The sequence below is a fragment of the Bufo bufo genome, chromosome 1 (genome assembly GCF_905171765.1).
Source record: "Bufo bufo chromosome 1, aBufBuf1.1, whole genome shotgun sequence".
Classification (NCBI taxonomy): Eukaryota; Metazoa; Chordata; class Amphibia; order Anura; family Bufonidae; genus Bufo; species Bufo bufo.
In genome coordinates this window covers 373,817,428-373,831,399 of record NC_053389.1, presented here as the reverse complement: position 1 = coordinate 373,831,399, position 13,972 = coordinate 373,817,428, and the positions used below count along the sequence as shown (strand labels likewise).

The window sequence follows — 13,972 nt, the reverse complement described above, 5'->3', positions numbered from 1 at the left end:
CCTATCCCATAGTTTCTAAAATGGGGTCACTTTTTGGGAGTTTCTACTCTAGGGGTGCATCAGGGGGGCTTAAAATGGGACATGGTGTTCAAAAACCAGTCCAGCAAAATCTGGCTTCCAAAAACCTTTATGGCATTACTTTCCTTCTGCGTACAGCAGTTTACAACCACATATGGGGGTATTTCTGTAAACTACAGAATCGGAGCCATAAATATTGTGTTTTCTTTGGCTGTTAACCCTTGCTTTGTAACTGGAAAAAAAAATATTAAAATGGAAAATCTGCCAAAAAAGTGAAATTTTGAAATTGTATCTCTATTTTCCATAAATTCTTTAGGAACATCTAAAAAGTTAACAAAGTTTGTAAAATTAGTTTTGAATACCTTGAGGGGTGTAGTTTCTAGAATGGGTTCATTTTTGGGTGGTTTCTATTATTTAAGCCTCACAAAGTGACTTCAGACCTGAACTTGTCCTTTTAAAAAGTTTTTTTTTTTTTATTTCTGAAAAATTTCAAGATTTGCTTCTAAACTTCTAAGCCTTGTAACATCCCCAATAAAATTAAATATTCCCAAAATGAACCAAACATGAAGTAGACATATGGGGAATGTAAATTAATAACTCATTTTGTAGTTGTTACTATGTATTATAGAAGTAGAGAAATTGAAACTTGGACATTTTCTAATTTTTCCAAATTTATGGTAAATTTGGTATTTTTTTTTTATTTAAAATTTATTTTTATTTTTTTTACTCCATTTTACTAGTGTCATGAAGTACAATATGTGACGAAAAAACTTTCTCAGAATGGCCTGGATAAGTCAAAGCGTTTTTAAGTGATCACCACATAAAGTGACACTGGTCAGATTTGCAAAAAATGGCCTGGCCCTTTTGAGGACCATAAGATTACCGTCATCAATATAAAAATAATTATATTTGTTTCCATTTAAGAATGCATTTGAACAATAAATAAAACCATTTCCACACTTGTCATTTTTGGGGGAGGAGTTATGACACGGGACAAATGTGACTATTTAGGTTACTTTTAATGGAAGGCCAAAAGAAGCATATTTTTTTTTGTTACAGCAACTGAAGTTCGTACACTTCAGTTGCTGTAACTAACCCATTTCATGAAATAACTGGCAAAAAGCTAGATCGATTTTGTTGATAAGAACTAATATTTTGACTTAATCAGATGATACAGGCAATTAAAAACATGGGACAAATACGTCCCTTGGTCCTCAAAGGGTAGGTGAAAATGAGCCCGTTTCCTAAGGGGTTACAGGAGTTGTCCGGGTTCAGAGCCGAACCCAGACATACCCTTATTTTCATCCAGACAGCCCCCCTGAGGCTAGCATCGGAGCATCTCATGCTCTGATGCGCTCCCTTGCCCTGCGCTAAATCCAGGGGCAAGGTCTCTTTTGTTTACAATAACACACAGCCGGGGCGTAAACTTCCACCCCGGCAGTGTGTTTGGTGACGTCACCGACTCTGATCGGCGGGCTTTAGCGCTTCCCTAGCCGTTTTACTGGCTAGGGCAGCGCTAAATCCTGCCCATCAGTGCCGGTGACGTCATCAGGCTTCCTGGCAGCCCCATGGAGAGCCCCGGTACATCACTGGATCTCTAAAAAAAACAAAATGCCTTTGCCCTGCGCGATTTAGCGCAGGGCAAAGGAGAGCATCGGAGCATGAACTGCTCCGATGCTCTAGTCAGGGGGGCTGCCGGGCTGAAAATGGGGATATGTCCGGGTTCAGCTCTGAACCTGGACAGCCACTTTAACAGTGATTTCAACAATAATCCAACCCCTTAGCAGTGACCTCCACAGTGCCCTGCCCCTTAAGAGTAATTTTCACAGTGCTCGCCCATTTAACAGTGACTTCCACATTCCGCCGCTGCTTTAACCACCTCAGCCCCCAGTGCTTAAACACCCTGAAAGACCAGGCCACTTTTTACACTTCTGACCTACACTACTTTCACCGTTTATTGCTCGGTCGTGCAACTTACCACCCAAATGAATTTTACCTCCTTTTCTTCTCACTAATAGAGCTTTCATTTGGTGGTATTTTATTGCTGCTGACATTTTTACTTTTTTTGTTATTAATTGAAATTTAACGATTTTTTTGCAAAAAAATGACATTTTTCACTTTCAGTTGTAAAATTTTGCAAAAAAAACGACATCCATATATAAATTTTGCTCTAAATTTATTGTTCTACATGTCTTTGATAAAAAAAAAATGTTTGGGTAAAAAAAAAAAATGCTTTGGGTAAAAGTTATAGCGTTTACAAACTATGGTACAAAAATGTGAATTTCCGCTTTTTGAAGCAGCTCTGACTTTCTGAGCACCTGTCATGTTTCCTGAGGTTCTACAATGGCCAGACAGTACAAACACCCCACAAATGACCCCATTTCGGAAAGTACACACCCTAAGGTATTCGCTGATGGGCATAGTGAGTTCATAGAACTTTTTATTTTTTGTCACAAGTTAGCGGAAAATGATGATTTTTAATTTTTTTTTTTCTTACAAAGTCTCATATTCCACTAACTTGTGACAAAAAATAAAAACTTCTATGAACTCACTATGCCCATCACGAAATACCTTGGGGTCTCTTCTTTCCAAAATGGGGTCACTTGTGGGGTAGTTATACTGCCCTGGCATTCTAGGGGCCCAAATGTGTGGTAAGGAGTTTGAAATCAAATTCTGTAAAAAATGACCTGTGAAATCCGAAAGGTGCTCTTTGGAATATGGGCCCCTTTGCCCACCTAGGCTGCAAAAAAGTGTCACACATCTGGTATCTCTGTATTCAGGAGAAGTTGAGGAATGTGTTTTGGGGTGTCATTTTACATATACCCATGCTGGGTGAGATAAATATCTTGGTCAAATGCCAACTTTGTATAAAAAAATGGGAAAAGTTGTCTTTTGCCAAGATATTTCTCTCACCCAGCATGGGTATATGTAAAATGACACCCCAAAACACATTCCCCAACTTCTCCTGAGTACGGCGATACCAGATGTGTGACACTTTTTTGCAGCCTAGATGCGCAAAGGTGCCCAAAGTCCTTTTAGGAGGGCATTTTTAGACATTTGGATACCAGACTTCTTCTCACGCTTTGGGGCACCTAGAATGCCAGGGCAGTATAAATACCCCACATGTGACCCCATTTTAGAAAGAAGACACCCCAAGGTATTCAATGAGGGGCATGGCGAGTTCATAGAATTTTTTTTTATTTGGCACAAGTTAGCGGAAATTTATATTTTTAATTTTTTTCTCACAAAGTCTCCCGTTCCGCTAACTTGGGACAAAAATTTCAATCTTTCATGGACTCAATATGCCCCTCACGGAATACGTGGGGGTGTCTTCTTTCCGAAATGGGGTCACATGTGGGGTATTTATACTGCCCTGGCATTCTAGGGGCCCTAAAGCGTGAGAAGAAGTCTGGAATATAAATGTCTAAAAAATTTTACGCATTTGGATTCCGTGAGGGGTATGGTGAGATTTTATTTTTTGACACAAGTTAGTGGAATATGAGACTTTGTAAGAAAAAAAAAAAATTATTCGGCTAACTTGGGCCAAAAAAATGTCTGAATGGAGCCTTACAGAGGGGTGATCAATGACAGGGGGGGTGATCAATGACAGGGGGAGTGATCAATGACAGGGGTGGTGATCAATGACAGGGGGGTATCAGGGAGTCTATATGGGGTGATCACCACAGTCATTGATCACCCCCCCTGGAAGGCTCCAGGGAGACGCCTGTATGTGTTTTGCGGATCCGATCCATCTATCAGTGGATCCGTAAAAATCATGCGGACATCTGAATAGAGCTTTACAGGGGGTTGATCAATGACAGGGGTGTAATCAATGACAGGGGGGTGATCAGGGAGTCTATATGGGGTGATAACCACAGTCATTGATCACGCCCCTGTAAGGCTTCATTCAGACGTCCGTATGCGTTTTGCGGATCCGATCCATCTATCAGTGGATCCGTAAAAATCATGCGGACATCTGAATGGAGCTTTACAGGGAGTTGATCAATGACAGGGGTGTAATCAATGACAGGGGGGTGATCAGGGAGTCTATATGGGGTGATAACCACAGTCATTGATCACGCCCCTGTAAGGCTTCATTCAGACGTCCGTATGCGTTTTGCGGATCCGATCCATCTATCAGTGGATCCGTAAAAATCATGCGGACATCTGAATGGAGCTTTACAGGGGTTGATCAATGACAGGGGTGTAATCAATGACAGGGGGGTGATCAGGGAGTCTATATGGGGTGATAACCACAGTCATTGATCACGCCCCTGTAAGGCTTCATTCAGACGTCCGTATGCGTTTTGCGGATCCGATCCATGTATCAGTGCATCCGTAAAAATCATGCGGACATCTGAATGGAGCTTTACAGGGGGTTGATCAATGACAGGGGGGTGATCAGGGAGTCTATATGGGGTGATAACCACAGTCATTGATCATGCCCCTGTAAGACTTCATTCAGACGTCCGGATGCGTTTTGCGGATCCGATCCATCTATCAGTGGATCCGTAAAAATCATGCGGACGTCTGAATGGAGCTTTACAGGGGGTTGATCAATGACAGGGGGGTAATCAATGACAGCGGGGTGATCAGGGAGTCTATATGGGGTGATCAGGGGTGATCAGGGGCTAATAAGGGGTTAATAAGTGACGGGGGGGGGGTGTAGTGTAGTGTAGTGGTGCTTGGTGCTACTTTACTGAGCTACCTGTGTCCTCTGGTGGTCGATCCAAACAAAGGGGACCACCAGAGGACCAGGTAGCAGGTATATTAGACGCTGTTATCAAAACAGCGTCTAATATACCTGTTAGGGGTTAAAAAAAACACATCTCCAGCCTGCCAGCGAACGATCGCCGCTGGCAGGCTGGAGATCAACTCTCTTACCTTCCGTTCCTGTGAGCGCGCGCGCCTGTGTGCGCGCGTTCACAGGAAGTCTCGGCTCGCGCGAGATGACTCGTATATGCGTGACTCTGCGCAGGGCTGCCACCTCTGGAACGCGAATCTGCGTTAGGCGGTCCGGAGGTGGTTAACAGGGACCTCCGCAGCTCCTGTCCTTTAACGGTGACCTCCACAGTACCCCATCTCCTTAACAGTGATTTCCACAATAATCCGCCCCCTTAACAGAGACCTCCACAGCGCTCCGTTTCTTTAAAATGCGACCTCCATAACATCCCGCCACCTTAACGGTGATCTCTACAGCTCTCCATCCCTTAACTGACCTCCATAACGGATTGTCCCCTTAACTGTGACCTCCACACCAGCCTCCCCCCTTAACCGTGACCTCAACAGCACTCCACTCCCTTAACAGTGTCATCCACAGCTCCCTGCCCCTTTAAAGGTGAAGAAAAATGGCTGGGTTATGGAAACCTGGTGTAAAACTATGTGTATGTCGAGACTAAGGGTCTGCAAGATTATATTGCCTGAAAAGGGTCATGTGACTGTGTGTATGGCAGTTGGGATATGAGTGAAAGACTTCTATTGGCTAATGCAAAAAAAAGTGGCACCATATTTGCATTTTTCGGGGAGTATCTCTGGAATATATGTATTCTCAATCATTTATCTTTAAAGGGGTTCTTCACCCCCTGTGGGCCTTCTAGTTTAAAAACTATGGGGCACATTTATTAAAGGGAATCTGTCACCTGGTTTGAGCATGTTAACGTGTTACTACTGCCATGTACAATAAAAGACCTTATTTCTTGCTGTAGTCTTCATTTTTGCCCACCTCCGCTATGTGAAATCTCACGCAGGCGCAGTACCACGGACTGCCTGCGCGATGTAGAAGCTCCTTAGGGCAATAGCTTTAAATTTGTCACTGGGCTTGGCGCATGCCCAGTGACACATTTGAAGCTGTTGCCCTCAGAAGCTTCTACATTGTGCAGGCAGTCCACGGTACTGCGCCTGCGCGATATTTCACTTAGTGGAGGGGAGCGGTGGCAAAGAGTTCAGGTGTGGGCAGTTACTTATGCTTGAAGAGGCGTGCTTGGGCTCTAAAGGAAGGCGGGCCGGGCACTGTACGGGGGAGTTCCTGCGCTCCAGATTAGTATAATAACGCCCCTTTCGGCACCTTGGACACTCATTTGCATAACATAAAAAGTAGATTTTATCGCTAATGAAACCATGAAACACAAAATAAAGACTACAGCAAGAAATAAGTTATTTTATTCTACATGGCAGTAGTAACACCTTAATATGCTAAAACCAGGTGACCGATTCCCTTTAAGACCGATGTTTTAGACTCGTAGCTGGCGGAGGATCCGTCGAAGTTATGAAGAGGTGCAGGCCTTTTCATAACTTCAGTGCATCCAGCGCCAGTTTTAAATGTAAAACAGCTTCCGAGCTGTCTTACATTTAAACCAGGCGTAGAAAATGGTAAATAAGACTGCCGGCCCTTCCCTGCCCATGCCACGCCCACTTTTTTAGAACTGGTGTGATCGGTGAGAAGTCGTTTATAGCGGCGCAACTAACAGTTGCTCCGTCATCTGTGCCTGAAATACGCCTAATATAGGCGTATTTCAGTATAATGAGCTCCTATGTTATATCTAGGTAATAGTAACATGATTAATACAGAGAATCTTCATAACCAGTTATTTGAGATTTATGACTGAATCTGTTTTATAATTTATTTTTTTCCAATTTTGTTGTAGAGTCTTCAGGAAGAAATAGACCCATCAGTAAAAAGCATGATTAACATCAATGTCAAGCTCCGAGACATTTTTGACGGGGCTATAAGAGCATCATTTCCTGAATTGGTAAATGCACCATTGGCAGTCACTCCGAGTCAGCAATCTAAGTTTGGTGACTACCAGTGCAACAGCGCAATGGCAATGACCCAGGTAAACTTGATCTGTAAATCCGTATTTACATAGTACATAAGGTCGAAATCAAGACATTTGTCCATCCACTTCAGCCTGTTATCCTACAAGTTGATCCAGAGGAAGGCAAAAAAAAATCTGTGAGGTAGAAGCCAATTTTCCCCACTTTAGGGGAATAAAAAATTCCTTCCCAACTCCAATCAGACTAACTCCCTGGATCAACGACCCCTCTCTAGTAGCTATAGCCTGTAATATTATTACGCTCCAGAAATACATCCATGCCCCTCTTGAATTCCTTTATTGTACTCACCATCACCACCTCCTCAGGCAGAGAAACTTTAAATTGTGTAACTGCTCTAAATGCTCTCAAATATTGTTCACAAATCTGTCTAAATCTGTGTTAGTGAGCACTTCTCCTTTGCCGAGGTAAACCATCCCACCTTGTGGAATGTTGGTCCACTCCTCTTCAATAGCTGTGCGAAGTTGCAGAATATTGGCAGGAACTGGAATTCGCTGTCGTATACGCTGATCCAGAGCATCCCAAACATGCTCAATGGGTGACATGTCCGGTGAATATGCTGGCCAAGCGAGAACTGGGATGTTTTCAGCTTCCAGGAATTATGTACAGATCCTTGCAATATGGGACCATGCATTATTATGCTGCAACATGAGATGATGGTCGCGGATAAATGCACAACAGGATCTCGTCACGGTATCTCTGTGCATTCAAAATGCTATCAATTAAATGCACCTGTGTTCGCGGTCATACGCCTGCCAATACCATAACCCCACAGCCACCATGGGCCACTCGATCCACAACGTTGACTTCAGCAAACCGCTCATCCACACAACGCCAAACATGCTGCCTGCCATGTGCCCTGAACAGTGAAAACCGGAACTCATCTGTGAACAGAACGCCTCTCCAACGTGCCAGACGCCATCGAATGTGAGCATGTGCCCACTCAAGTTGGTTACAACGACGAACTGCAGACAGGTCTAGATCAAGATGAGGACGACTATCATGCAGATGAGATTCCCTGAGACTGTTTCCAACAGTTTGTGCAGAAATTCTTTGGTTATGCAAACCGATTGTTGCTGCAGCTGTCCGAGTGGCTGGTCTCAGACGATCATGGAGGTGAACATGCTGCATGTGGAGGTTCTGGGCTGGTGTGGTTACACGTGGTCTGCGGCTGTCAGGCCGGTTGAATGTACTCCCAAATTCTCTGAAACGTCTTTGGAGATGGCTTATGGTAGAGAAATGAACATTTATTGCACAGGCAACAGCTCTGGTAGAGATTCCTGCAGTCCGCATGCCAACTGCACGCTCACTCAAATGTTGCGACATCTGTGGCATTGTGCTGTGTGATCAAACTGCATATTTCAGAGCGGCCTTTCATTGTGGGCAGTCTAAGGTACACCTGTGCAATATTCATGCTGTCTAATCAGCACCTTGATATGCCATGGGATGGAGTATCTCTGCAAATGAGAAGTGCTCACTAAGACAGATTTAGACAGATTTGTGAACAATATTTGAGTAATGGGTCTTTTGTGTATATATCTATATCTATATCTATATCTATATATATATATATATATATATATATATATATATAGTACAGACCAAAAGTTTGGACACACCTTCTCATTCAAAGAGTTTTCTTTATTTTCATGATTATGAAAATTGTAGATTCACACTGAAGGCATCAAAACTATGAATTAACACATGTGGAATTATATACATAACAAACAAGTGTGAAACAACTGAAAATATGTCATATTCTAGGTTCTTCAAAGTAGCCACCTTTTGCTTTGATTACTGCTTTGCACACTCGTGGCATTCTCTTGATGAGCTTCAAGAGGTCGTCCCCTGAAATGGTTTTCACTTCACAGGTGTGCCCTGTCAGGTTTAATGTGGGATTTCTTGCCTTATAAATGGGGTTGGGACCATCAGTTGCGTTGAGGAGAAGTCAGGTGGATACACAGCTGATAGTCCTACTGAATAGACTGTTAGAATTTGTATTATGGCAAGAAAAAAGAAGCGAAGTAAAGAAAAACGAGTGGCCATCATTACTTTAAGAAATGAAGGTCAGTCAGTCAGCCGAAAAATTGGGAAAACTTTGAAAGTAAGGGCTATTTGACCATGAAGGAGAGTGATGGGATGCTTCGCCAGATGACCTGGCCTCCACAGTCACCGAACCTGAACCCAATCGAGATGGTTTGGGGTGAGCTGGATCGCAGAGTGAAGGCAAAAGGGCCAACAAGTGCTAAGCATCTCTGGGAACTCCTTCAAGACTTTTGGAAGACCATTTCAGGGGACTACCTCTTGAAGCTCATCAAGAGAATGCCAAGAGTGTGCAAAGCAGTAATCAAAGCAAAAGGTGGCTACTTTGAAGAACCTAGAATATGACATATTTTCAGTTGTTTCACACTTGTTTGAAAACTCTTTGAATGAGACGGTGTGTCCAAACTTTTGGTCTGTACTGTGTGTGTATGTGTATATGTATGTATATATGTGTGTATATATATATATATATATATATATATATATATATATATATATATATATATATATATATATAATATATGTATATAAAATACAGCGGCTCTCCCCTATCACGTATGGATAGGTGCTCACCCTCCGGTCCTACCCTCAGGACCTAGAAGGAAAAATGGAGTGTATACAAAATGAAGGGGCACTCACATATGGGAAACACTGGACGATTAGGTAAATGTAATTTAATATTCTAAAAACAAACCCCTAAAATATACTAAAAACATATGATGTAACAACCTATAAATTACATATATGTGAATCCTAATAGCACTTTGGTATGGCGTGCTGGCGTAAAATGCTGTTAATGCGTGGTATCACATACGGTCCATGTAGACAATCTCTTAATGCAGATATAAACTCGCCAGTCTATAAATTCATAGATACACAGGCATGTAATTGTGAGTATAGTGAAACAATGTCTCAATTGGTATAGAGAAATGACCGCACAATGTGTTCCAGTGGTAACAGTGGTGTGAGATATCCGGAATATCACACCAGTGATTTATAACACTATGTCCAATTGCGATAGAACATGGGAGTCCAATATTCAGTTGAGCACGTTGGGATGAACTTCCCAGTTACTTACAGTGTCCAGCCGCTTATGGTGACCCGGTCTCTCCCCTCCTCACTGCTAGACCGCAGTGTATAGTTACCCAGGTGGCCGTGCCTGGCCGACCGTGGCGTCCCACGTGACCTGGTGATCTGGGGTTCCGGGCGGACGCTTTAGTGACGTCACTGCTGTGCGGCGGCAATTTCAAATTCGGAAGTCAATCTTTAGCGCTTACAGCTAGATATCCAGTTTCTTTGGTCTTTTGCTTGAATCCACGCTCACTCTGTAATGCCAGACGCGTTTCAGGGTCTTACACCCCTTCCTCAGTGGCCACGTGGGACGCCACGGTCGGCCAGGCACGGCCACCTGGGTAACTATACACTGCGGTCTAGCAGTGAGGAGGGGAGAGACCGGGTCACCATAAGCGGCTGGACACTGTAAGTAACTGGGAAGTTCATCCCAACGTGCTCAACTGAATATTGGACTCCCATGTTCTATCGCAATTGGACATAGTGTTATAAATCACTGGTGTGATATTCCGGATATCTCACACCACTGTTACCACTGGAACACATTGTGCGGTCATTTCTCTATACCAATTGAGACATTGTTTCACTATACTCACAATTACATGCCTGTGTATCTATGAATTTATAGACTGGCGAGTTTATATCTGCATTAAGAGATTGTCTACATGGACCGTATGTGATACCACGCATTAACAGCATTTTACGCCAGCACGCCATACCAAAGTGCTATTCACATATATGTAATTTATAGGTTGTTACATCATATGTTTTTAGTATATTTTAGGGGTTTGTTTTTAGAATATTAAATTACATTTACCTAATCGTCCAGTGTTTCCCATATGTGAGTGCCCCTTCATTTTGTATACACTCCATATATATAATATACACTTGCCCCTTAGGGACCATGCTTGCGCGGCCACCCTCCATTTATTCCTATGGGAGCGCTTTAAATAGCCAAGCGCCACAAGTCGATTTCCTTTTAAATGAATGGGAAGCGAACCGCGCAAGGTACATTAACTTCTATGGGGCTGACGGAAATAGCAGAGCTAGCTCTCGGCTATTTTCGGCGCTCCCATAGAAATGCATACAGGTTGCCCGCACTGCATGGTGCTCCCTCTGGGACTTTGCAGGCTCCTTTCTAAGTAAAGATGTGGGTTCCAGAGGTGGGACATTGCGATATGCTACCAATGGCTAAGATGGGACAACTCCTTTAAGACGGTTATTGTTCATGTTCCAGATAACATTATTTTGCTGGTAAAATTGTATTTAACTTTTAGGGTAGCTGCGCACAATGCGGATTTTGTGCAGTTTTTTGTGCGAAAAAAACGCTGTGCAATATAGTACCAGCAAATTGAATGAGATATGATAAATCTCATGTACTTTTTGACTTTTGTGTGGAAATTGACCTATTGTGCAGATTTAAAAATCCGTAGCATATAAATTTTTTGTGCAATTCTGCAACTTTTGTAGAGTAGTTTTCCCCAAAGACTTCAATGGGGTTGTTAACATAAACAGAAAATCCACATGAAAATCTGCAACAAGAAACGCACAAAACACTGTGGTTTTGGTGCCGATTTTATCCAGATTTGTTGCATACAAATCTGCACCATATGCAGGTACTCTTAAGGGCTCTTTCACACGAGCGAGTTTTCCCATCTGGATGCAATGCGTGTATTGAATGCATAGCATCTGGACCTATTCCTAACCCATTCATTTCAATGGGTATGTGTACATTAGCTGTATTTTCACACATTATCTCTAGATTCAGGAAAAATTGCAGCATGTTCTGTATTGTGCTTTTTTTCACGCAGACCTGGCTCCATAGAAGTGAATGGAGCTTGCATGAAAAACGGAAAGCATCCGGATGCAATGCTTTTTTCCAGGACGTCCTCCATGACAGCACCCATGGAGGATGTCCTTACTGGTTTCTGTTGGGACAGGAAGAGAGACAGTTTAAAGGGCCCCTCCCCACCCCCTTGCTCCAGTGTTCTTCCTGTCCCAACAGGGATAGGAGGAGTTAGACAGCTCTCTCCTAGCAAGATAGGTAGGGAACGGGGCGAGTCTGGTCGGGGGGTACTTGACACTCCTCTTCAGACTCCGGCAGACCCCCGAACCAGCACCACTCTGGGAAGCGGTCCCCTGGTTAAGTCCCTGATTCCCTCTCTGGCCGGCCGCACGAATCGGGGACGCTGTAGCCGCTTCTCCCCATCGGAGCTCTGGGCTCGGCTTCGGCTCCTGCGCTCCTCTGACATCAGAATCCCGGCCGCGCTCACGTGACCGGAAGCCAGTACGCGTCACCGGAAGTGTATGGCGACGCGCATCAGCATGCTGGAGACACGCCGAACCGGTGGTCTCGCATGTCCTGGGGGTCGACTCTTCCCTGGAATGAGTACACCTGGGAAAGAGCGGAGGCGGAGCCAGGCGGCGACGGGCGGACCGGTAAGTCAGCTGATACTTATTTAAGACGCCAGATGGCAGCAGGGTAGGTTGCATCATGGAGGTCCAGGCGTCCAGCAAGCTTGAAACTTGTTCAGACTCCCCCGTCCAGGCCCCTGTAAGTAGTCACCTTCCGTACTTTGAACAGGGAAACGTTTTTTTGGCTCAGCAGTTCCCTAATTGGCCTTATCCCCCCTTTCTCTTCGAGTTCTAAGGAACCAGGGCACAGGCCTCATGGGGACCCTAAAAAGAAGGGCAGGAAATGCCCGACCTGCCAGATAAAGCTGCTAGAGTCATACAAAAAACAGCTTTGCCCAGAATGTATTTCTAATATTATGAAAGACGAACGGGCATCCCTACTTTCAGACTTAAGGGATATTGTAAGAGAGGAGGTGCAGGCGGCAACCTCTAGCCAGACACCCCACCCTCCATCCCCCCCCCCCTCCAAGAAAGCCAGGATCCTGTCAGGCTCGGAGGAAGAGGGGTTATGTGTCTCGGACAACGAAGACATAGAGTCCCTCTATCAGAATGAGCAAAGGAGATACTTCTTTTCGTCCGAGGACTTAGATTCCCTGCTCACCGCCATTAGACAGACCATGGCTGTTGAGGAGGAGGAACAGACTCGCTCGGTTGAAGACGAGATGTTCGGGGGTCTTAAAGTCAGGAGAAAGAAGGTCTTCCCAGTAATTGAAAATCTTAAAGATCTCGTCACAGAGGAATGGGCTGACGGCGAAAAGAAGCTCTTCATTCCCAGGGACTTTAAAAATCGACTGCGTTTTGACCCAAAGGACACTAACCTCTGGGACGAAGTTCCCAAAGTAGATATCCAGGTGGCCAAAGTCGTGAAAAAGACCTCAATACCTTTTGAGGATTCGTCGCAGCTGAGGGACCCCATGGATAGGAAGTTGGACGGCCTGTTGAAAAAATCCTGGGAGTCAGGGGCGACCGCAATTAATACCAACATTGCAGCCACTTCGGTTTCCAGAGCCTTAATCTTATGGATTAATCAACTGGAGAATCACCTCAGGGCAAAAACATCCAGGGAAGAAATCCTAGAGTCCCTCCCGCTTCTAAAAATGGCCTCTAGTTTCCTGGCAGATGCCTCAGCGGAGACCATTAGATTCGCAGCCAAGTCCCAGTCTCAGACTAACGCTGCTAGACGGGCCCTCTGGCTCAAGTCCTGGTCTGGGGACGTAGCGTCAAAAAACAGACTCTGCTCCATTCCGTTCTCTGGCTCTTTTATGTTCGGCCCAGTTTTGGACTCTATCCTCCAGAATGCGGCAGATAACAAGAAAGGGTTCCCTGAAGAGAAGCCTAAAAAGCCCCAGCCCTTTCGTAGACCCTCGGGCCAAAATCAGGCCAAGGCCTATAGAGGGAAAGGAAAATCGGGCCGTTGGAGCTACCCCAAGGGAAGAGGTAGGGGTTTTCTCTTCAATCCCAACACCAATACAGGGAAACCATGACGCCAGACCGGTGGGAGGGAGACTTCGTCACTTTTGGGAAAGATGGAAGAGAGTTACTTGCAATCAATGGATCCTGGACTCCATCAGGGACGGCTTCAGGATAGATTTCA

At 44.4% G+C, this 13,972-nt stretch overlaps 1 protein-coding gene across 1 annotated transcript in view; it reads left to right on the top strand.

Annotated features, from left to right (window-relative positions):
* The window catches only part of RARS1 (arginyl-tRNA synthetase 1), a 518,621-nt gene that overhangs the window by 143,641 nt on the left and 361,008 nt on the right, over positions 1 to 13,972 (top strand). Inside the window, exon 3 of the mRNA XM_040404976.1 lies at positions 6,663 to 6,851. Within this exon, the coding sequence (XP_040260910.1) occupies positions 6,663 to 6,851 (189 nt within the window). The remainder of the gene's footprint in view (positions 1 to 6,662; positions 6,852 to 13,972) is intronic.